Source organism: Chlorocebus sabaeus, chromosome 13, assembly GCF_047675955.1.
Source record: "Chlorocebus sabaeus isolate Y175 chromosome 13, mChlSab1.0.hap1, whole genome shotgun sequence".
Classification (NCBI taxonomy): domain Eukaryota; kingdom Metazoa; phylum Chordata; class Mammalia; order Primates; family Cercopithecidae; genus Chlorocebus; species Chlorocebus sabaeus.
The window spans coordinates 95466262-95492650 of NC_132916.1; the positions used below are offsets into that span (position 1 = coordinate 95466262).

The 26389-nt window shown below is 34.0% G+C and overlaps 1 protein-coding gene across 2 annotated transcripts in view; it reads right to left on the minus strand.

The window, feature by feature from the left end:
- The window catches only part of BCKDHB (branched chain keto acid dehydrogenase E1 subunit beta), a 249437-nt gene that overhangs the window by 78327 nt on the left and 144721 nt on the right, over positions 1 to 26389 (minus strand). For both annotated transcript variants that reach the window (XM_038002194.2, XM_008006436.3), the window contains exon 9: positions 5138 to 5224. In XM_038002194.2, coding sequence (XP_037858122.2) covers positions 5138 to 5224 — 87 coding nt within the window. The remainder of the gene's footprint in view (positions 1 to 5137; positions 5225 to 26389) is intronic.

Below are 26389 nucleotides of genomic sequence, written 5' to 3' on the forward strand. Positions count from 1 at the left end.
TACCAAACAGGCTTCAGGAAGAAACTGCAATTTTAAAATGCCATCCTATATCCAAACACTCCACATTAAACTGTTTTTCTGATGCTCTGGCCTCATCTTTTAGTATAGAAGTATACTTCTGATTGTTTTATCTGTTGCTATTAGGAAAAGTTTTTTGTATCACTGGTAAATTTTTTGTTAATTGAGATTATAAAATTGCAGTAAACTACTCATCAAATTACTAATCTGATAGTTTTCTCTGATGACAATTTATCAGCATGGCAATTTTAATTAAACATGTTTTCCACAATGGTAAAAATTCAAGACCATATAGGACCTTTCCCCCACTTTTCAGATTGTTATCTTTAAACAGAGTGCTTGGAAATTTAGTAGTAATAAGTTTGTAAGAAAGAATCCTTCTCTATAAACTATCCTAACATGAAACACTAAGAAAAGCAAAAATTCCTTTAACTTGAAAGTTATTGAAACTTTTCTTTGACATAATGATTTGAGTAGGCCCTATAAAAATCCTTTGAAAGTATTAGAATCTAATAATCTTAAAAAATACATGTGTGGTATCCACAATTTCTGAGTTCTTATGCTAAAAAAAGAGACCGCACAGAAAGGATGTAACAATGGTATGGAAACTTACCATCCTCTCCAATTGGACTCTTTATTGCAGACTTATTGCTTCCATGTGATTTAAAAAAAAAAAAAAAAAAAAACTCGAATCTGTAAGCCAACCACATCCCTAAAATTTTTGGCACTCTTTTTAAGCACTGAATCCAAAGCAGGAGAAAAAAACAATAACTTTAAAAAAAATTATCACACAACTCTTATCAGACTCAGGATTTGTTTTTTCATTATGGAGGTATGTTGGAAATTAATAATAAAGGCTGATTTGCAATTCTTAAAAAAATTTACTCTATTTAAACCAGCCAAAATGTCATAAATTATTTGGTCTTAATATTTAAATAAATAATAGCTATGTTGAACATTACATTCTAGAATATATAATTTGGGGGATATTAAAATGGATGAGGTTAATACTTTTGTACACTAAAGGCTTTCTTAAAAAAATCTGTGGTTACATAAAGCTGAAGAATACAAGCATCAAATAAAATTAATTCATATAATTTTCTGAAACAATAAAATCTCTGCTTAAAATACACAATAAAAAGAACAATGAATTAGTTAAACTCTATAGTCATTGCACTTTTCTACAAATTAGGGTGCACAATTCATGACTCCCTAAAAGAAGCATTTTAAATTACAGTATGTGTCAAGTAAAACAAAAGAATGAAAAAGTTCCCATACCCTAAAGTGAGAACAGATGGGAATGTAAGATTAGATAAGAAGAGAGAGTGAAGCTTTAGATGACTGACCAAGAAATCTTCCCCAGAGCAGGGCCAAATATACCAGACCTCAGTTTGTTCTGCCTTCCAGGTAATTTCCAAATTAAATCCAATAGAAATATAAAGCACTTGGTAGATTAGATGCACTGTTTTTATTTTTATAATCATTTATTTCTCTCTATATATATGCTTTATGAAGAAACTTTAAATAAATAAGTTTGAAAAATATGTCTAATCAATATAAAGTAGTCTTCTAATCACTTCTGTGAGTTTACCATTATTTCAAATTAAGACTGTTAACAATAAATTTCTGTAAAATAGTAAAATAAATAGGCTTACAAAAAAAGTAGCATTCATGAAACAAACCTAAGATGTGGGCACTGAATTCCTTGCACAATGAAAGAGTCATCTGCCATAAACTAGAGTTTTGTAAATAAATTATGACTCCATCTTATATTTATTATTTTCATATTTGATCTGTACACTAAAATAAGCTTTAAACAGTAATGCCAATACTACTTCTTATAAAGAAGGTTCCTTTGATATTTAATTTTATACAGCATAATACAATTTTTCTATCTAAAAATACCAATTATAAACTTAAAAGAATACTCTACATAGTGCTGTATTCTCTTCAATATTTTTTATTTTAATCTAGGTAGTAACTTAAACTTTGAATAAAACAGCATAGTTCATATTTTCAGGTGCTTTCAGATTTTAATGTATTTAAAAACAAGAATTCTACTATTAATATCCATTCTCTTAAAATACTTCAAAAGCAATTTTGTAGTATTAACCATGAGCTTTTAAAAAGCTACAGATATCCTCTATCAAAAAATCACCTGTGGAGCAAACTTTTTTTCATTTGCTTTGACATAAAACTTGCATTTGTTGAAACAACAATAACTTCATATTTTAATCAAAAGTACTCAAATTTATACATCATTCTCATCCACGATTTAAAACATCTTTTCCAAGACAACAATGAAAAAGTCGTCCGTGTACATTTTCTCTCCCGTCCCAGAAAGTTGGCTTTCAATATCTTAACCCTGTTTTATCTTTTTTAACCTTACAAAATATATCCCCCAAAAGAAATAGAGAAATATGAATCATCCTAAGTGGTGAAAGCAATTGCACCTTAAACTTAGGTGATTTCAGTTTAAACAACCCAAGGCACTGGTAATTTGATACAGGTTTCACTTATAATATGGAACAAGGCTTTCCATAGAGAGGAAGCTCAATACAGCATATTGCATAGTTGAACATTTGCATGAAAGATTTACTGAAAAGTATATTTTATTACTCAGATTACTCAAAATTATATGGAAAAATTATCAATGAAAAAGAAAAAAAAATTTCAAGTGTCCAGTTTTTTTTCTAATCTTCTTTATCATTAGATAAAAGCCGTAAGAGGCAAACATTTAGAGATATCATGCTCATTAAACTTTACTAAAATTCATCTTCTATACTTTCTATTTGTGCAAATCTGAATTAAGCAAAAACACTGTGTACATTTCAAATTTCTCATATTAATAAATCCAAACTCAAATTACCCAAAATATTAAATATAATTCCTCCATCAAATATTACACTATTGTCTTAAGTCATTCTGTGGTTAGCTGGTGAATAATTTTACCATGAACAACAGAACATTTTATAACAGGTCCAAAACTTCTATTATCATCCTCATGGAAGGCAGGGGATTTTGAATAAAGAGTGCATGTGCACACACTTAACATTTATTCAAGACTCCTGTCTAATCCCAGATATTCCACTGTCTTTATAAAATGGGTAAGTCACAAACACTAGAGATGACACTCATCTGTAAAAAGAATACAGTTGGTTTAGATCAATATTTCTCAGTCTATAGACTATGGACACCTGAGGATCTATGAACACATTCCTGGGAGTCTGAGAGAGTTACAAGATGTTTTGTTTTGGTGTTTTCATATTATTATATAAATATGATTATATTCTGATAATCTCACTGATAATTTTTGCAACTGATTATTATCACATAATTTCAGGATCTTATTTTGATATTAGGTTTATGATATTTTATGTTAGTTATAGTGACTATGTTTAATTCTTAATATACTATTTCTCAAACTGGGATTCACCAATGTATTCTTGGGGCGTGTGAGACATTTTTCCATTAACATAAGACCACATATTATTTAAGACCAAGAGACACTAGATTAGATTATCTTTCTAATTCCATTTCAGTCTAAAAAATGCTGTATTAAATTGTAGTCTACCAATAACTTACAGAGATCAAATTTTAAAAGCACACTTAGAGAAAGTAAACTTCACAAGAGGAGTTATAGTATCTAATTCCAACTATGTTCTACTTGTTTTCCTTTTTAATTATAGGCAAATGAAACTTTTGAGATATCAATAAGCAGTGAACAAAATACAACAAGGCTGTCAAAGTTTCAATTAGCAACACCCACTATCCTTTCAAATGGTTTAGTACACTACATATTAAGTGCAAGTCAGAAAATCCAGTTTCTTTTTCCAGTTTTGCCTCTGGCTTGAAATGATTGCCCTAATCTTTGTATTATGCTACTCAATGTATAAAATACACAATAAATACTAGATACTCATGTTATATAATAATAATCAGTATGTTTTAAATTTTAATTGATATAGTAACTAGGAAAACAACAAATCTACAAAACTCAAATATTTGCTTTTCTTATTATCAGTGACTATATATAAATTGTAAAAATAATTTTGTTTTTGAGACTATAATTATGGATTACTTTGATCTAGTTTTTAAAACATTTATGTTTAAATTGTTTAAATTTACAAATACTTGTAATTTTGCAATTAGCACTTAAGATATTTCATTGGCAAAAATCATTGTTTACTGATTAAACATCTAAAACTAAAAACTTACCAATATCCACACATCATAATTCTATAATAACATAGTAAGACATATACTCTTAAAGGAATTCGCTATTCGTGTATCTTAATAATTAAAACACCTTCACACCAGTAAAGAGAAGTAAAGTGTTTCCAAACTGCTAAGATATTCTGAATTTAAAATATATGCACCTTCCATTTCAAATATGGCCACTTAATTTTCAATTTAAAACTTAGGAAGAATGAAACTACCTTAAATTATCTTACACGTGTCTATGATATAAATTTGAATACAGGTTTTAGGTAAAACTTGCCAGAAAGAGGTGTACAAAATTTTTTCCTGATATGTGGCATCCTAATGAGTTTTTTAAAAAAGATAATTTTTTAAACAATTACTAAAGCATTTCCAATACCAGAGCATAATTTGAATAACTAAAATAAATAATTTTTTAAATTACTTATTAACTTTAAATTATTGACTTTTGAGAGATTCATTTTTAGAACGTGCAGGCTGTGAAAAATCTAAGATCAATTTCACAATCAACCAATCCCATAACAACCTCAAGTCATATAAACAGAGAATGGGAATAGATACAAATTTAAAAGATTTTTCTTTTTCTGTTAACCTAGCAAATACAAGCAAAGTTAATTTAGAAGACTCCTTCCAAACTTTCTTCCATAAAAAATTTTTCAGCTTTTACTATTTTAAGATATCTGTTCTAGAAGATTAATTAGACCATTAACTAACAAACAGAAAGTGTGGTCGGAATAAAAAATGAAAAAAAAAATTTACTTTTCACAGTATATGAAAGCATGCACTACATTTCCATAAAGTGTATGCTTTCATATATTGTGATAAGTAATTTATTTTCTTCTGGAATTGGCATATGCAATTGCACAAGCATTGAAATCAGTTTCAAGAATTACCCTACCTGAACTGTAGAGCTGATTTCCGATGCAAAGCCGCCTGTCAAGGGAGCCTCGTGACTGATTAGCAGTCGCCCTGTTTTGATCACAGACTGAAAGAGAAAAGGAAAACTTGATGTTAAAAAGAATATCTATTTTATGTATATGATGGTAGTTTTAATTCAGTAATAAAAGTAAATTATATACATTCAATAAATAGTGTAAAAATCAGTAATTAAATTGTATGCCAATAAGTTACAATTCGCTTTTGACAGGTCATCTGATTTTTGTACTGTAAAAATTTTTTCAATATGGTTTATAATCCCAGTAGAAAAGAAAAATGAGATTTGTAATTCTATATATGCAATTAAAAACGCATACCTATTATTGTAAGACACGTTTGCGTTATAAACTGAATTGCTGTATTTCATATTTCAATGTCAATATTTTTCTTCATGTTAAAGAGCGAAAGTTTTTTTTATTCATTTTGGGGCATGTTTGCTATAAATAAAAATAACCTTAAGAAATACTGTTATATGGAAAAGGAAAACACAAAAATAGTATGTGAAAGCTATAGCAAAGGAAAACTTTGTCAGTAAGAAATACCTGCAAAAGTAAATCCCCTCCGTTAATGTGCTCTAAAATCTGGTTGATGATCACACTCTATTTTAAGGGTAAAATGTCACAAACAATTAAATTAGTATGTATTCTCAATAGTTGTTCAATGTGGTTGTCCACACTGTGCATGACATACTCTGTACAATATTAAATAAAAAAGTATAGCAATGATATCATAGCAGGATGCCAGCTGTGCTGGCAGGTAAAAACTATTAAAATCAACAGCAGGTTATTGCTTAAAATATGTTGAAAAATTATCATAGTACCAAAGAGAAATGGCAGTTTTGTCTTTAGATTTCTAACAAGATCACCTTTAATAAAATCTGTTACTATTTCATAAATATAAAATGAAATCTTTCAAGCAAAAATATGTATTGAAATAAAAGATTTCATTCATTCTAGGCAATTATAGTTCAGAATCTACAAAGTATGCAGCAGTTTCAGTTAGCATATGTTAAACCCCAAGATATGGCCAGTAGCCATGACAAAAATAAGTTACCATATCTACTAGGTAAATAGTGACTGAAGAACATAAAATTTCATGAACACCTTAATGAACACCACTCACACTCCAGTGAAATGCTAACTTTAGGATATTTGTATTTGGCTTTCTATGACTGTGATTGATTATGCCATTTGTAAGAGTCACAAATTAAATTTCAACGTACAAAAACATAAAAAGACAAAAATATTCCACAATCACAAAACAACATATGTATTTTCAAAGTGTTTTCTAAAAGATGTCCTAACTTTAAGAATAAACAATGAAAAAAAAAAAAAGATTTGACAATCAGATCATTCTTTTTTTTTTGAGATGGAGTTTCACTCTGTTGTTCAGGCTGGACTGCAGTGGCACCATGTCGGCTCACTGCAACCTCTGAATCAGACCATTCTTATAGCTCTGAAACTCAGAATTCGGCCAATATAAAAGTATCTAAGGATGACAGCCAAATCCATCCCAGCTATCTGGCACATCTTAAATTTTGAGCAGCTAGAAATTAGAAACTTCTATAAAAATGTTGTTACCCTAAATCCCTACACAACCAAATCGGTCCTTTTTGTCTGAGATCAGGCCTATCCAAAATCAAATGACAACCTTTAGAATAATCCCTGAAAGCAAACAAGCAACTAGGGCAGGTGGCCTATGTATCCTATACCCTATGCAGATGGCCACAGAGTAGACTGGTGATATCAAGCACAGATGACCAAGGATAAAAGCTTCCAACCTTTGAGGTTGATTCAACATGATTTGTAAGCAGATAAAATTTGGAGCCCTACTGAGTGCTCCTCAGCAGAGCAATGACTAAATAGACCGATATGCATCAGCATAGTAGAGTAATATGCAGCCATGAAAAAGACTCAGGACATGTAAAGAAACCCATGACAAATTAACTGGCAAAATGAGCAAGTTGTAGGACAATATAATCTTACGTTTTGTGAAAAACAACCATTACAGCAGTAAGCACACCAAGCAACATATCTTTTCAACAAGAACATCTAGCCAACATGTATACACAGTCCGGAAATCTTCATTCCAAAATATCAAAAATTGTTTTTCCCGAGCAATGCCAGTCAACGAAATGTAGGAAAGAGACTTTTACTTTTTGCTTTATGCATGTTTAGATCACTGACAGTATTCTAGTAAGTCTAAAATAAATAAAAATAAAGGGAAAGCCCTTGAATTAGTGCCAAAGATTTAAAAATACATGTTATTTTGTAGTTATAATCTTCTCAAAAAAACATAACAATGTTTTTGTGATATCTTAGGATTAGCTTCAGAAGCAAGGGAATCCCGAGATCCAAACTCCAGCAGCAAACAGGCACACTAACAATGCAGGGAGCCAGTCTTCCCATCCCACTCTGTGTGATCTGCTCCAGGTCAGGACCATATCCAGCTCATCACTTGGCCCTCAAAGCCGTGAGATACTCAACAAAATGAGCAATCAACTATTGGCATCAGACAAGTTCAAGTTCTTCAACACCTCTGCATGTGCATTACAAAAATTGTGTGTTCTCAGATGAGGAGTTATGCTGACAGATATGGAAATAATTCCAGAAATTTCTAAAACACCAAGAACTAGAGGAAAAATACAGTAAAAGTAATCACACTTTAAGTTTGTGGAAATTGCCACTTGTCTACAAACAAGTGGAACAAAAATAGTGTAGCAAGAAGAGAGGAGCCAGAAGTAACAATCACAATTATAAACAATGATTGTCACAGAAATTGTTATGTGCCAGGCTCTGAGCTGAGTATTTTACACTTAATTACTTCACTTAATTTGGAAAGCACTTAAGATTCATTTCTGCTTCTTAAAAATCATTGCCAATGTCTAAAAGTATTAAAATGTATTATGTCAAAATTCTGAAAATGCAAAAATTTAGAAGACTGATATTTTCAGACACATTCAATTAGCATATATTGAACTGTCTGGAAATAGTTCAATCATTTTGTGAGGTGTAGTAGAAATTTGTTATATGCTTTTTATCATTCACAATTTTAATTTGATACAATTCCTGAAGATTGCTTTTCTATACTGCTTTGAAAATTATTAACACAGTTAGTATAGCGAAAATGAGATCTTTATAAATCTATAAAACAAGAGAATGTTACTCTTTCTATTCTTTCTGTTTTAATTAGATATTCTGATTAAAGTACATATTTTTGTCCCCTTTAACAGGCTTTTAATGTTCACATATCTAGGCAAAATAATATGTAACTGTCAAGAAATTCCCCTAACCACATTTAGCATTTTGATGTACTTAGTAAAAATTAATAAAGTATATTTCCATGGAGACAGCCATTAACCTTTTAAAGATAAATAATTGCAAATAAAATACTAATAATTATTTTAAAAATATTTTCTTCCAAAGAAAATAAATTTTAAAGTTTTTAAATTTTCTTCTGAGATAAATTCATTTCATCACTTGAAACAAATTAAAAGTCTTTAAACAACTTTTCAGGGTGAAAGCTGAACCTATCAAAGCCAGGAAAGATTACGTAAGGCTGGATTTGCAAGTATCTACTTCTCCAACTTTTTACCACTAAGTACTATTCCTGGATTCCAGCCTATGGCAGATGGAGCACCAATGAGTTATGGGTGACAAATGGCATCAGAGAGAGCTAAGCCAATTGAAGATCAGGACTCTGAATAACTCAGGACACTCCTTGTCCTCTGCTACAAAACAAAAGGACTTTGTTCCTTGCAAAGGAACAAAAGATTTGTTCTAAAAGATTCGTCAAAAAAGCATTAAAAACAGTCCTGAAAGGCTCGCAGTTTTCTCACCACTTCAGTCATTCTGTCCAACAGAGCATTAGTGCCACACTATCACAATAGGAGCAATCAGAATGCCAACCCTGTACACATGGCATTGCCAGAGGCAGATATATCAAGGCAACCCTGTTCTGCTGCAACCCTGACTTGTTTCTTGTTTGGCCACTCCATGACTTTTCCCCATTATCCATATTCTTTCTACCCAAACGTCTTTATGAATGGCCATAAATTAACCTATGCAGAATGTCTAGCACAGTGCTCTGAACATTGTAGACACTCAAGAAAAGTTAATTAGATAAAAACTCTATTAAAACAAATTGTTTAACTTTATTATGCATGTCCTCTTTTAATTTATTTATGCTATTGCATTCTTAGCACAATCCATTTTTAAGGTAGTTCAGAAGTATATACTTGATCACATCCCAGAACAATTTAATTATGAAGTAGCAGGCTCCAAATTGATGATATTTTAATGTAGTTTTAACAATAAGATACTTGTGGTAATAAGAGAGCTGCTAAGTTATACTCGGTTAAAATGATTGCACAGACTTTGGCTGCCCAAACATTAGACATATGTTTTAGTGTATATAGCCTTTAAAGATTTTAACACAGTCCAACCAGGAAAACTGTTAAGTTGTCATTCTAGGAGAACTGATACAGATAGGCAAACCATAAAGTTTCCATATGCCTAAAAGTACAACACTGACATTTGAAAAGCAAAACGTTTATCATCTATCTATATTTTTTATTTTATTTTTTCCTCAAAATCTATAGCAAGATTGTTTCCATACAGATAATTCAACCTTACCTACACCAAGTACAGCAGCCTATTCTGTCTGCTGATAAGGTTAAAAAAAAAAAAAAAGCAATATTTTGGATAGGCAACTTATAGCCCTTTTAATATTTTCCATCTGAACATAAAGCTAATTGAAAGCAAAAGAAACACCAAAGCTGGTCTGTATCAGTTCCTTCTGAAATCAAGAGAACCTCATATATGTAATGCAAATGTGTAAGTATAACTAATGGTAAAATCATAGCACATATACTTCGTTAATCAAGAACATATTATTTATACAATTTAGAATCATTAAGGATAGGATATTGATGAACTTCAAGTATCAATGCAAATGAATTAGACGCATTTTTTGAGATGTCTTCTTGTTTTGTAGCCAAGAGCATGTAACAAGTTAGCCAGAAAAACCTCACAATTAATCACAGGTTAACAAATGTATTAATATATGCCTAGTCATTTGTTAATCAGCATGACCTCCTCCACACATGACTGGCTGATATTCCACTGGAGAAATGCCAATGCTAAATAACAATAAAAAAACAGTCCTGAGTTTCAGAGAAAGTCCTGAAAACTCCATCTTGGCTAAGATGTTAGTGAGGGGGTTACACATATTTTAGTACTGTAGGAAAGTGTAAACCAAGAAAAACTAAATTGTCAGGGCTTTACCACCCATGTGGAAAAAGTACAAAAAGGAACAAGCAGAGCACAAAGACAATTGCATAAAGAGCTGAAAAATAAGCAAATAATGTTGACAAAGAAATAAAACATTCGGGAAATTTTTGTACGTCCTCACTGGTTCTTTTTTTCCTCAATGATGTGTATAATCAGAACTGAAATACTGAAGAACCTAAGAAATCTGCTTTTGCAAAATTAAAAGTGGACACTTTCTGAAAGCTACTTCAAAATATTTCAGATAAACATGTTCCTGTCAGTCAATCAACCTTACCTTTCCAACTTGCTTTCTAATAGTCCCTCTATGCTCCAGGCATGTCAGTCCCCTCACAACTCTGTGAATGTGATTGATAGTTTTCCGCCTCAGACTTCCTTTTCCACACTGGCAGACATTCTATCCCTCCCTCAAGACCCATCTCACACAGCCCTTTCTCCCTGGTCCCCCCAACCAGCTGGGCTTTCCCTTATATCAAACCCCATAGTACCTTTGCTTCTTTTTCTTGTCAGATTGTCTATGTACTAGTGACCATCTCCCAGTAGAATTTCAGGGAGCTGACAATGCAAAACATTATATGAAACCTAAAACCAGTTTACAAGAGCAAGAATCAAGTACAGTAATAAGGTGAAAGCAGCACACACTGCTATACCTCTCTCTCTCAGGAAGATACACAATTTACCTCATACTACAGCACTGTATAGACATGTCTGACTAATCCTCCAATCTTACTCTAAATTACAAGTTTGAAGACAGAAACTCTTACTTATAATGCCTACTGCAGAACACAGCACATGGCAAATAGATATTACATTGAGTAAACTGTGCTGTTTGTATATTAGTAAAAGATAAACAGCTTAAAAAAGGATCTGCCGGGCGCGGTGGCTCAAGCCTGTAATCCCAGCACTTTGGGAGGCCGAGACGGGCGGATCACGAGGTCAGGTGATCGAGACCATCCTGGCTAACACGGTGAAACCCCATCTCTACTAAAAATACAAAAAAATTAGCCAGGCGTGGTGGCGGCGCCTGTAGTCCCAGCTACTCGGGAGGCTGAGGCAGGAGAATGGCGTGAACCCAGGAGGCAGAGCTTGCAGTGAGCCGAGATAGTGCCACTGCACTCCAGCCTGGGCGACAGAGCAAGACTCCGCCTCAAAAAAAAAAAAAAAAAAGGATCTAAGTATCTTTGTTTCTTTGTTTTGAGGAATTTTTTTTCATGGGGTGGGGTGGTGGTCTCTATATTATCTCCTTCAGCACTCCAAATCATTCAAGAGCATGAAATTCAGAACTATAAAATATTCTGTACCTAACTAGAATACCTAATACTTTGTATATGTGGCTGCTCAATAAATGTTGCTTATATTGATCCCCCAAAAAGCACACAGACACAGTAATTTACATGAATAATTCTTCAAGCCTGGAAGTTGCCGATGCCTTTCAAATCTTAGAGGGAACTAGTAACGTTATTAGGATGCTGAAAGAGAAGTCCTAAAACCTAAGCTCTAATCTTTCTAATTGTAATAGAGGACTACCCTGGGCCAACTCTCTCCACCTATTTTTTCTACTCCAAACTCGTTTTAGAATAAGGAGTTCGCAATACAATAAATACATGCTTCTATGTACCTTTTTTAACATGCATGATGGTAACAAATACACAAACACTGAGTTGGTACTGAACACAAGTTTCCCGTTCCTATTGAAAAAAGGTCACCATGGTGGCAAAGGTATTGTACTGGACTAGTGGACATTTATTAGAGATGTAGTTAAACATGGGCAAATAGTAAACAAATGCTTTCAAAGTTTTTTGCCCCATTTCCCTGTCAGCTTAAACATCAAACAAAGCATAGCCAACTGTAGGTAGCAACATAATTATTTCTGCCAAAACAATTTATTTCAAAGATTGAAGTAGCTGCTTGTCAGGTTGTTTTTGTATCTTCACTCTTACTTACCAGCTTTTAAAAACATTTTCATAAACTTATACCTTATCTCCACCTCAACTCAATCTGTTTCTCTGAAGAAAAGAAATTGTAACGTGATTTGGCTATTAATACTGTTGACTTCCATGTCACAGAATTTTAGAAAACTGTTGAAAAGGACTACTAAAAAGCCAAGTTGTACTTTTGAAACACAATCAGGGTGCTGCATCTTCTACACTTTCTATCCTTACAAGACCCTTCCTGGCTCTTCCAGGCTTTTTCTTTGGAGTTGGCAATGGCAGGAGGCATTTGGAAGTACCACATAACTAAAGCCTTATTGTAAATATGCTTATGCTCTTCTAATAAATAAAAAAGAGAGAGTTCAAGAGCTACTGCACAGTATTTGGCAAATTTAGAACCACAAAGACTTTTGATGAACTTCAATCAATGCAAATGTATTAGACACATTTTTTGAGATGTCTTCTTGTTTTGTAGCCAAGAGCATAAAACAAGTTAGCCAGAAAAACCTCACAATTAATCACAGGTTAACAAATGTATTAATATATGCCTAGTCATTTGTTAATCAGCATGACCTCCTCCACACATGACCGGCTGATATTCCACTGGAGAAATGCCAACGCTAAACAACAATAAAAAAACAGTCCCAAACAAAAAGACCATTGTCAGTATCATTCCACTATATTTATCATTCATTCATTCCAGCAGTTTACCTTCATTCAAGTGATTACTTTGTTACCATGGTGTTAATGCATATTATATTGCTCCAAGTTTAGCATTCAGGTTATAATTACAAGCTGACTGAAAAATTCCATAAAGATAGTTTCGTTTTCCCATTTTAATCATTTTTAATTGTACGGTTCTGTGGCATTAAGTACATTCATGTTATTAGACAACCATCATGACCATCCATCTCTAATCCTTATCCATCCTCCCTAGTAAAACTCTGTAGCCACTAAACAATAACTCCTCATTCCCTCTTCCTCCAAGCCCTTGGTGTCATTCTACTTTCTGTCTCTATGAATCTGACTGGTTTAGAAACCTTATACAAATGGATTCATATAATATCTGCCATTTTGTGACTGTCTTATTTCACGTTGCATAACGTTTTCAAGGTTCATCTATGCTGTATCATGTGTCAAAACTTCCCTCCTTTGAAACTGAGTAATATCCCACTGTATGTATATATCGGATTTTGTTTATACATTCATCTATCGATGGATGCGTAAGTTCCTTTTACCTTTTGGCTACTGTGAGTACTGCTGCTATGAACACAGGTGTACAAATATCTGTTTGAGTCCCTGCTTTCACTTCTTATGTATGTATACCCAGAAGTGGAATTGCTGGGTCATGCCATAACTGTTTAATATTTTCAGAAACAGCCATACCAATTTCCACAGAGGCTACACCATTTTACATTCCCACCAACAGTGCACAAGAGATGCAATTTCTCCACATCTGTGCCAACACTTATTTTCTGTAGTTTTGACAGTAGCCATCCCAATGGGAATGAGGTGGTATCTCATTGTGATTGTGATTTGTATTTCCCTAATAATTAGTGGTATTGGGCAATTTTCAGGTGCTTAATGGCCACTGGCATATCTTTTTTGGAGAAATGTCTATTTGAGTCCTTTCTCCATTTTTGAATCCCCCTGTTTTATGTTTTGCTGTTGATATAGTGTTTCAAAGGTGCTTAATACATCTAATTTCTTAAACTGGCCCCTTTGAGGATTGGAAAGAAAATCTTTTCAGAATATGATATTCCATATGGAAAAATATATAATCAAATCTCAATTGTTTACCATGTCCTGTTTCCTTAAAAAGCATCACATTCTGTTTTCCTCACCATCCTCCATTCTGAAAGAGACACACGGAAAAATTTTCCTAACATCATCAATGTCACACATCCTCTGCCAGACAGCTTATCCACGACAGCACTCCTCTCCTGAAAAATCTTCAATGGTAAATCGGCTAATCAGAATCTTAGAGATAACTTATACATGGTAACAGCACCTATCATTCACTGCTATAGAAATAAAGGAGACAAGTTACACACTAGAGAACCTCTGAGCCTCATAGCTTTGCTCCATATTGTGCCAGTAATTAGGAGATAAATAATGCCAACTAAGAAAATTTTGAACATTAGTACAAACCAGAAAATCACTTTCATCATCTTATTTGAGTATTACATGCAATCTCCCAATTAACTTTTAATGTTGTATAAATTCCAAAGGACATCAGTTCATATTAAAACAACTTCTTGAGCCATATGTGCTAATACTGGGGAAGCAAAGACGAGTTAACCCAGGTACCTAAAGGGTTGTACTGTGTGTTGCCACAATGCCCTAGGGCAAAGCATACCCAAGAAAGAAAGAATTTAAAGATTATTTTAAATAATAATAAGTAACAAGGAAAAGCATGATACTGGTATTAAAAATCAATTTACTTTTGTTAGAAACAAGTTTTTCTAGAATTTTAAATTTCAACTCCTTTGTTCTTTTCTAAAATAATATTGAAAAATGAATTTTTCTCTTCTTAAAACAACAATTACTAATATCCTCTGTTTTCAATTCATAAGTCTCCACTTGGCAAATTTTCTGAAGTGTTGACAACAGAGGGAAATACTATGTCTGGCCATCATAAGAGTTCCAAAGGGTAGAAACTGACATCATCCCTTGTACTCCCAGCATACCGTGAATAAGAAGAAAATGACCCTAACCAAAACCAAGATTGTCAGCCAGTTACATTTTACACTGCTGTTTTAAGCACGTATCAAGGGTACAATTTTCCCTGAAGCCAGCTGGTTGTCTACCAAGGTCATGCTTCCCTAAGGAATGATCAAAAGTATAAACACTGCTACACTTCTGTATCACCATGGATAAATGGTCCTATTTTCTAAAACCTGGTCCAATTCTGTTGGAATAAATGAATTTTTGGCCCATTACGAAACAAAAATTATGTGTAGTTCATAATACACGGGCAAGGCTTAAAATCTTTTGGGTTTTTGGGTATGACTCAAAAAAGTGCTGGAGTAAAACTCAAAGGATATTTCAGCAAAAATTACACATATCTTTTTTAGTGTATATAACTAAGATGGCATAGAGAGAAATAAAATATATAACTTACGTGCTTTCATTAAATCCAAGATCACAGGGTTTAAATTATGTATTTAAGGTTTTAATGTGACAAGTGGATTCAGGAAAAGAATTCTTTAGCAGAAATAGTATTATTTGTCTGTAAAATATTCATTGATTATTTAATAGAGAAGGTAGGAATACAGAGGCACAGAAATTTATTGTGTTTTATTCATTTGTTTGTTTTGAGACAAGGTCTCGCTCTGTCACCCCCAATGGACAGCAGTGGCACAACAGAGGCACAGAAATCTTAAAGTCAAAAATTATATTATTGCTAATGGGATATTAGTGAGAAGATACAATAATAATAGTTCTCCAGAAATACAATTTAATATTTAAAAATCAATTTTTATCTAGATTTAAATCCTTCTGTTCAGGGAAAAAGCTCAGTAATTTTCTTTCCTCATAATGCACAAAAATATCAACAATCCATTCCTATTTGATTCATAATTCTTTATTCTGCAATGCTTTCATTGACAAGGACTATAACAGTAACATGTTGCTGTCTATTATACCAGAAGAAGTGAGATTTACTTATAATAGCTTAGGTTACGAATGATAGTATTTTACTTTTTTGAGGAGTGATCCAAGAAGATTTTGTGCTTGGCTTACTTTATCATAAAAAGTTGATCATTTTGCTATATTGTCTATGAATAAAATAACTAATTATTATAAAAAAGAAAACACCACTACTATACAAAGAAAATGTTCCATTGCTCTATTAATTTTTTAAAATAAGTTTAAAAATAAGGAAAAAGTGGCATTTCACCCATTAATGTCACAAAGTAATTTAAATTTAAACTCTGACAAAGGTATATAGTTAAAATCTTCCTTACGTTGCCACAGGCAATGTAAATTGGCATAAGTCTTTGGAGAAATATTTTGGGAATATATTTGTCAAAAGCTACTAAATGTTCAGATCTCTGAAATAAGGAATCTCAGTTCTGCGACTTGATTCTCAGAGGACTCCAAAAGATGTAAAATACTGGACTTCTGGTTTAAAATAGTCATACGTGTGTGCATGTGTATTTGTATGTTACCGGGGTCAAAAAAATTCAGAAAAATTTAAGAAACAGTTTCAGAGCCAGGGTATCATATTAAATACCCAAATACCATATTTGGTCATGGGCAAATTCCACTTAAAAGGACAAAGCACTTTAGAAATACTGCCTTTAAATCCCTTCCACAGCTAGAATAGGTTGCATACTGCTTCACTAATTTCGTTTCATCTGCCTAATCTCTGCAGGCCCTTCAGTGTATGACCCCTAGCTCAGTGGCAGAAAAACAAGTGTAAAGCTGGCCACATAGGAGAAGACCTTACCTGTACAACAGAGCTTCTACACCAGAGATCAAGCTGGGAACTGCACGCTCTACCCTTTGGGTGGAAATCTGAGGAGATTCTCGCAGCGAACAAATTGAGAGCAGAATCAAAGCGAATCCCACACTCTGGTTATGGGCAAATGAGCCTGTACAAACTGGTACAGCCCCATTCAAAGATTAGTAAAGGAAGAAAACATAGACTAAAGCTAACAGAGCCTACTGAAAAAAAAATGCTGAAAATTATCCTGATCACTCAAAGGAAAAGCAGGTCTCTAAGAATAATCTACTCAACATCCAGAAGAAAGTGTTAAGAAATCACTGTGTACTCTCAACCGAAGAGCTAACCTTTAAGAAATAAGAATAATAATTCTAGAGAGACAATAAGGCTGGGTAAGAAAGGATACAGAAGAAACATGAAAGTCTCACAAGCAAGCAAAAACCACACTGGTGAGAGTGGTGGATTCGTGTCTTATTATCGTGGTATCTTCCCCTACTGCCTACCACTAGCAGGGTGTGATGCTCCACATTCAGCAGACCTCAAAACTATTTGCTGAATGAATGAGTAGGGATAAACTGACCTCAGCTGCAAATGTCTGAAAAATATAGGGACAAGAAGAAAGCAGACAGGAAGGCAAGGTAAGTAACGAGTTTTTCTTTCCCCCTTCTCCTCTGGCCACAGACTGCCAGCAAGCAGGCTTTCCCCTGGTTGTCTCCACCCCTTCTGATGGCCAAGCACCACTGCTGGAGAGCATGGACAGGCTTTCTTCCCATCCTTCCATTTGTCCTTTCCCAAAGTCCACTTGAGGCCTGCTATTGCCCGAATTGGAAATGAAGCCAAGAGTAACAAGAAGAAAGAGGAAGAAAAGGAGGTTCATCTTCCCAGTCTGACAACAACTTAAAGGATGTGGTACACAAATCACAGACTGCAAACAGCTTTCATTTAGCAAGAGTCATGAAACAAATATCTCCTGACCTCAAGAAGCAATGGGAACAACTAAGGCAATAAGCAGAAGAAGATGGTGTGGACTATAAGAGAACACAGTCTCTGACTTAGGGGGCCAAACTCATTTCCTTTTTATTCTTTTTTAATACTGTGAAAGCCAACCAAAACATGTCTCACCAGGCCAGATTCTGTCCAAGAGTTTGCAACCTATACTTTAAGGAAACATCTTTGGCAAAACGATCTTTTTCTTTTTTTTTCCCAAATATCAAGATGCACTTTCTGTTATGTTATCTTTGCCCACAAAATTATACAACGAATTAGGCAGACTTCCATTCCAGCCTTCCCAAATATTTTGTGGATATTTACCAGTATAAACATCCATTTTGAAGTAAAGTTGCATTTAGCAAAGCAGACCAAGTGGTTCAACAGAAAGAAATTTGAGCCGTATCTTCACCACGTGCTTCTAAAACCCAGAAAAACAATGAACTATTCAAGATAATGTGTAAATTTAAGCGTTCAGTAGTCCTGCTATATGTTCCAAAATGACATCATAAGTGGACAATTATTGCCTTTGGAATTTTAAATATGCAGGGAAAGGGATTCTATGGCTCTGAAGCTCTTCCCCATATTGTCCTTGGTGATGTACCGTACTTTGGAAGCACTCCTGGTGCCCTTATCAGGAGCCCTCCAGTGTGTTTATATACTACTGAAAGAGTGAGAGTCTGTTTCCAGTTTCAAGAGACCCAATAATTTTTAGTCCCTCATAGGAGAAATCTTATACCAAGAACATCCGCAATAGATGAGATGCAGTTTTATTGACTAAAAGAAGTTTTACTAAGTTATCCAAAATACAGTTTTCTCAAAACATTACATAAAAGATAAATGGTAAGATTGTATTTTATTACCACACACACACAACATTACCACCAGTTTTTACTAAATTGCTTATTTTGGCCATCAGTATTGACAGCTGGGCCAGGCAACTAGCAGTGAGACTGGTGTCTAGAACCAGTATATCAACAGGTATGGAGAGGAAGTAAAAAAGCCACAACCAATGTTTTAAAGCAAAGGAAGACAATAAAGGTGGTACTGTGAAAGTAACCAGGTTTAATTCAGGACCAATACAAAACAGGGGCTGGAAAATCCAAAGACCTAAATGATGAGGATAAGACCAGGAAGTTCTTTTCATAGAGTCATGGTGTGGCGTTGGAGTTGTAGCTATTTATCTTCTCATCATCACAACTGTCATGATACCAGAGGTTACTACACCTCCACTTTCACTTGGTACATCTTAACTACATTCAAAAACAAAATTCAGATTTGGGTTTTGTGGTTTACTCATCACAAATTAATTTCTATTAAGCATATAAATTGGTGTTTTTGAATCTACTTTACAGTATCCCTTTAGTTCTGATGATGATTAATGTCATTATTTCCAATAAATTAAAAGAAACATGTTAGGGTATCATTATGCTTTTGGCTACCTAGAGTCCCAAATAACTTAAGAAATCATTTATAAATCTGTCTCAAAGAAAAATGACCATTTCTCACATCTACTATAAAATTGTATGACCTACAATTTGTGTAGTTGTATTTATAAATGCACCCTTTTCACACATTTTTACCTATACTATGTGAAGTTCATGTATTTTAAACCACAGCCTCAAATGTAACCAGGAAACCTCCCTGAGGGTGGAATCTTGACATAACTTTCAATGTTATTGCTCCCTGGTCCTATAACTTTATGATGCCAAAGCATATCACTTTACCCTGGGAGAGCCAACTATAATTCTGAAATTGGAACACAACTGACTGCATGAATGACACTGAAACCATAATATCGTAGCTGGCTTGGAGCAGCAGCAAGCTGTTGATCAGTGAGCAAGACAGCGGGGAGGGAGGAATGGCTGAAGAAAGACATTCAAGACATAAGTCTTCAAATTCTCAATAAGCTGCAGCCATCAAAGAGTCCAATATCTAATCTGGAAAATGTCAAAGGTCAGGTTTTGCAACAAAATTAAGTGGGGAAATTAATAATATTAAGTATATCTACACTGCCTTCAATACTGAACTGTTTCAGGACCACTTTTAGAAACCACAATATGATACCACTCCCCATGCCAAGACATCTTACAGCAATCGCCTCATATTGAGGAAAAAACATTTGCAAATAAAGTAGCAAATAGTAACTTGAGGCATAAGACCTACACTCTAACTACAGCTTGAAAGAAAGTACTGGGGAGGAGTTTGGAAGGAAATTACAACCCCAAGATTTACAGTGTAAAAGTGAAAAATATAACTTATGTCTTCATGTTGTTACTTGAGCATCAGTTTTAGAATGTATGAATGTTGCTAAAATGGATGCTTTTTTTTCACTAACTCTCATCAAATAATACATCAAGGAATACATGTACACACCTTGCATTGTCTACTCCCCTCATCAGGATCACTGCTTAGATAGTAGCCCCCAAATCAGCAACCTGGGGCTGGGAAAAGGCAGGTACTCACTCTCCCAGTGCTTGGGGGAGCCTTGGAGCCATCCGGGCATCCTGCCCCCTTGGGCTTCTCCCCTGATCCTTACCTTTAATCCCAATGCATCAGACCCAGTGCATGCTGATTTAGAATATTTTACTCAACGGAACTACAGGCCAGTGATGAAAAGATGTTTACAAGGTTGATGCTTTTTAAGGAAGAATACCAAAATTTTATTGAATATTTCCTCTGGTACCTTCTAAACAGAAAAGGGAGTGTCTCAACCCATTGCCCCCTCAAACCCCTGAAAATGTGAATCTCTGACTCAGCTTGATGACCGTTTCTCCTCAGGCACCTGAACCATGAAAAGCTGACGAGGAACAGGTGAAAACAGAACCTAGCAGTGATCTTTGAATGCTTCTGAACTTTTCAAACACAGTGCCTTGTCAGTCACTGTGTTTTGTTTTGTTTTAAACAATACAGAAGCAAAATTCTATGATAAAAATCAATATGGCAGACATAATACAGAACCAGAACATTAAGTGGGAAACTTAGGATACATAGAACAGCATATTTAAAGGCAGAATTAAAATTCTTAAACTATGTATTATTCTTATATATAAACAATTCATCTCCTGATTTATAGATTTTATTTTATAGATGTATATATACAATATATGTGTGTTTATATATTTTATATATATATATATATATGTTGTGGTGGTTAATTTGAGATGTCAAATGGTTAAGTTGAGGTGTTAACTTGAAGATCTGTCCTTATTGAAGTCAGGCACCATCCAATCTGCTGGGAGTCCGAAGGAAAAAAGGAGAAAAGGTAAATGTGCCCCTCTATTTGCTGGGCTGGGATATATCCTTCCTCTCCCATCCTTGGGCAACAACTCTAGGCTCCAGCCCTTTGGACTCCAGGACTTACACCAGCACCACCTCCCTACCCACTCATCCTGGGTTCTCAGAGTAACACCATTGTCTTCTCTGGTTCTGAGGCCTTTGGACTTAGTCTGAGCCTCTCCACCAGCATCCTAGAATCTCCAGCTTACAGACAGCCTGTCGCAGGACTTCTCAGCCTCCATAAGCATAGAAATGAACCCCTTAATAAATCCCTTCTCATTCATCTATCTATCTATCTATCTCCTTTGGATTCCGTCTCTCTGAAGAAGCCTAACACTAATATGTATTATCTCAAACAAGATACGTATACTGTTACATTATTTATTCATATGTATATTCATGATATATTCATATATATATCTTTAAAGAATTTATATGGATTATATATCTTTAATTAAAATATATGTATACATAAACATATACAATATATAGTATCATACGTATAAGTGTACGTGTGTGTGTGTATAGCATGTGTGTATTCACAGAAAAAGAAAGATGAAGAGAAACAGACAGACAGACATTAAAGACAAGAGAAACTAGGATTTTAAACCACAAGTGGTGAATCAGTCCAATATCAGACTAGAAGCTCTATGACAGGATAGACTGTTTTTTCACTGCTGTGCTTCAGGGCATCAGTGCATAGCAGTTACTCAGTAGACTAACTTGTTGAAAGGCTAAACATTATGATTTCTTCCCTTTTTAAAGAAGTCTCACATAAATAATATTAAAGATGCTGTAACTCCAGTGAGCAAATTTATTCTTAATAATGTGATATGGTATGTGTAAATAATGATAGAAAACTATAAAACTGCATCAGAAAACTACTAGATTTTAGAGTACAACCATAAGTATACAAATTTGAAAACATCCTTTCCTGTTGCTCAATAATTGTCTAATTAGAAGTCTCTGTTTGGAACCATATGTTGCCATTTTTAAAAATATGTACTGTGAGACAACTGCATTTATTATGGCTAAATATTATTAACAATTATACCTCCTGACTGAAAAGCTACACCAACAAAAGATGTCAACCACAGTATACTTAGCTTAGCCTAATAAGGAGTTAATAGATTCCACCAGCACAGAGAAAAGTGCTATCCAATTGAACCAAGGAAGAGCTACCATGAGACTGTTCACTTTCCAAATAAAAAGTGAAAGTATAAAAAAGCTTTATAAAAATGGATGATTTTATGAATTTGGATCAAATTTTCCTTAGTCTAACAACTTCATATGTATGTATGTACATACAATCATGCCCATAACTAAATTTTGATCAACAATGGACCACATGTACCACAGTAGCCTCATAAGATTATAAACCGTATTTTGACTGTACCTTTTCTATGTTTAGGTATGTTCTGATACACAAATACTTGCCATTGTGTTACAACTGCCTACAATATTCAGTGCAGTAACATGCTGCACAGGTTTGTAGTCTAGGAGCAGTAGGCTATACCATATAGCCTAGATGGATAGTAGGCTATCTAGGTTCTAGATTCATATAAGTACACTCTGTAATATTTGCACAACAAAATTGCCTAACAACATGTTTCTCAGAATGTACTCCTGTCGTTAAGTGATGCATGGCTGTGTATATACAAAGAAACACGCAAATACATAAAAATGCGACATTTAGAGAGGAAGTTAAATAACATGGATCATTTTCCTTCTAACTCTGTATTTTATTGACTTAAGTTTATTATTTGCAGCCACTTTGAGAATCCAAAGGGAAATGAACAGTTTCTCAATTCAGAGACAAACATATTGTAGAACTTTCAGCCTTTGGCGGGAAATAACCAAAGGTAAATAGCCTCAGGGCACAAATCACTTCCCTAATGGCACAGTCAGGCCACCAGGAACCAGTAGTCAAATTTCTGCTGCTGGCTTTTTGTCTTATCAGTTGTTCAAAAATAACTTTAGTGACTAGGATAATACATTTGACAACTTTACACCCTTCACATTTTCTCTAATAACAAAATAAGAAACATTAAACAGTATATTAGGCACATTCTTTATGCTCAGGAGGCTAAGATATAGTCCAGAGGAAATTCCAATTTGGGAAACTAAATTTCCATTGTTCTCTAATCACATGGACCCAAACCCATGGCTTGCATCCCTGTATGTTGTAAGACAGTGGTAAAATCCTTCTGGTTGTATGATCCCTATAACATGGAAAACTGATTGTTTTCTCCACATTTAGTTTTTCCCACTGCATGCTGTTCGATAAGAGCAGGTTCCATAGTGATAAGCTGTTAGTGGTGATCTGAATTTTTTTCCTTTTTTTCCTTTCTTTTCACAGGTGTTGATGAATTTCTATCCTTTTCTTTTTTGTAAATGGAAGTATTTGAGAATTTAATACCAAAATGGTTTTAAACAGACAAAAATAGAAGCCACTATCAATGGAAACAAAGGAATGAATTATGAAAAGTCTTTCAAGGATGATTCATTTTTGGAAAACAATAGAAACATTCCTACTTCTAATAGGTTTTTGAAAATATTAACAGCAATCTGTATATTATAGTCCTCATAAATAATTATGGTACTTATCTCTTTTCCATATTATAGTTTATGGAGGTACAATTTACTGTTGGCAAAAGTACAATAAGGTATAAAACCAATACAATTAAGACTTCAGCTCTGTCTTCAAGGAGTATACAATCCAGAAGATTATTAAATGTATTTTTTAACATATATAGAAAAAGCAGATATAACATGTGGTGACAATGCAATCAGACTCATTTTAAACAAGGAACATTCCTCTTCAAAACACCCAAAGAAAGCATTGTTCTAACAATGAAGCTTTTGTTTCACACATTTTGGGAAATTTGAGAGGGAATCATCTTTTTGTCACATATAAAGAAATAATTTTATCTATCTGTCTGTCTTCTGTCTATCTAACTGGCTGAAGATAACAGAAATGTGTTCTCTCACAGTTCAGGAGGCCAAAAGTCCAAAATCAAGCTGTCAACAGAGTTACTTCCTTATCAGAGACTCTGAGAGGGAAATCATCCATGCCTCTCTCAGTTTCTGGGGATTTCTGGCATTCCTTAGCCTTCTTTGTCTTGCAGTTTTTTGCTTTGTTTTATTGTGTTGTGTTTTTAAAAGAGACAGGATTTTACTCTGTCAGTCTGCCTGGAGTGCAGTGGTGTGAACACAGCTCATTGTAACCTTGAACTCCTGGGCTCAAGTAATTTTCCAGCCTCGACCTACAGAGTAGACGGAACCAAAGGTGGACATCACCAACCTGATTAATTTTTTTATTTTTATTTTGGTTGAGATGGGGTCTCAGTATGTTGCCTGACCTGGTCTTGAACTTCAGGGCTCAAGCAATCCTCCTGTTTCAGCCTCTCAAAGTCCTAGGATTATAGGCATGAGCCATCGCACCCAGGCTGCTGGAATTATCTTTAAAAATTAGTGTACAGACAACTTTAAAAATCACTCACATTATAATCACACTTCATAATATAGAATTTAAAGGGAAAACATTTAAATTCTCAAAAAGAATCTTATTAAAAAACTAAGACATGTGGAAAAAGAAGAATACACACCTTAAGAGAGATGGGGATATAATCAGGATAAAATAGAAATAAAGTAAATAATAATAAAATAATAAAGTAAATAAATTAATAACATATTAGGATACCAGGAAGCCAGAAGGGAAGTTTTCACCTTTTGGGGGTTGATTATAAAAAGGGAAACGGTAATTCAACGCCCATCCTTGATGACACCTGAGGCACATTGCACATGCCTCGATAAAACATAAACACTAATACTGATACAACATCCTAGACAGTTATTTTGTAATAAAGCAATGATCATAATTATTTCAGCACAGAATTTATTATGAAATGTTGCCTAAAGACAATTTAATTAATTTAATTCAAGTTCTGTAGATTTTTTAAATTTCTATTTTAATAATAACTTATTTAAAATACAAAAGCCATGAAAAAAATCAGTGGACTATAAAAGCTAAAACTTATTATCTTCTCCTACAGGATTAAAAACAAGTTATGGTTAAAAAATCTTTTTTTTTTTACCAAGATTCATTTAAAAAACTATGTAATATTCAGAAAAACACTATAAATAGAGCTATGAATTTGGGGGCAAAAGATCTCCTGTGACTACTATATCAAAGGAAAAATATTATTTTTATTTATGATTTCTATGCATGGTAAAGTCATATGACATGATATGTTTCTTTTTTCCCTATCATCCATGTCTTCTCCTTTAGGTAATTTTTCCTTTGGAAGTTTATGCTTTCCTAATAAGATAAAATGTTCTCAAAGAGTCAATCAAAGAGTACCACATACCCTTGACCAAGAAATGGATACATAGCCCAAGAATTATAAATAAAACTCTTTCCAGAAAGCCGGACACATGATTAAACAGCATGTGTGCACGAGGTCCAAAAACTCATTTGCCTCAATGGTGAAACCTGAAAAGACCATCCACTGCTTTCTGCAACCTTCCTCTCGAGATCTGCAGTTTCCTCCTCTTCTATGGTACTTGCCAGATGTTTGTAGGTCTTAGCACACACAAAAATTTACATTTGCATGGCACGCTGGTGTTACAGGACTAGACTGGTCTCTCTGCCCCAGAGCTCAACCAACTGACCTTAGCCCTAAGTGATGAATATCTGCTGACATCTGTCCCCCATCTTAAACCTAGCAGCCTGTCTTGGCACAGCTCTGCCAGGCCTCATTCTTCAGGTTGTCCTCAAACTAAAAACTACAAGGTATCTTTCTAAATAAACTGCTCCTTCATTTTTGTTGCTTACAATTAAATTACTGATGCAGATGTCTTGAAGAAAACAATGTAAAAGATAGCCATGATGATTATGATGTCAGTGGTGATGGGATGATGATAATCATGATTATGATGCTGAGAGGAGGAGGGGGTGAAGAAAGAGAAGGAAGAAGGAAATGTAGACTATAAAGAACTTTAAAAACAATCTATTTAACTGACTTTTGTTTAAACTGTGTGAGAGTAGGTTGTAATAGTCCAGTTAAATCTTTTATGCTTAATATTTATGTTACTCATTTAGTATCTCCTGTAGTAAGATAGTATCAGATTTATATATAACTATACTTTGTAAAAATTTCAATGTTAAGAAATTAGGTTTAGATTATTTTAAATATTATTTTAAACATTATCCTTTCAAGGATAAGCAACCATCTTAGATGGTGGCCATATGTATGCAAAGTAAATAGCTTTACTTA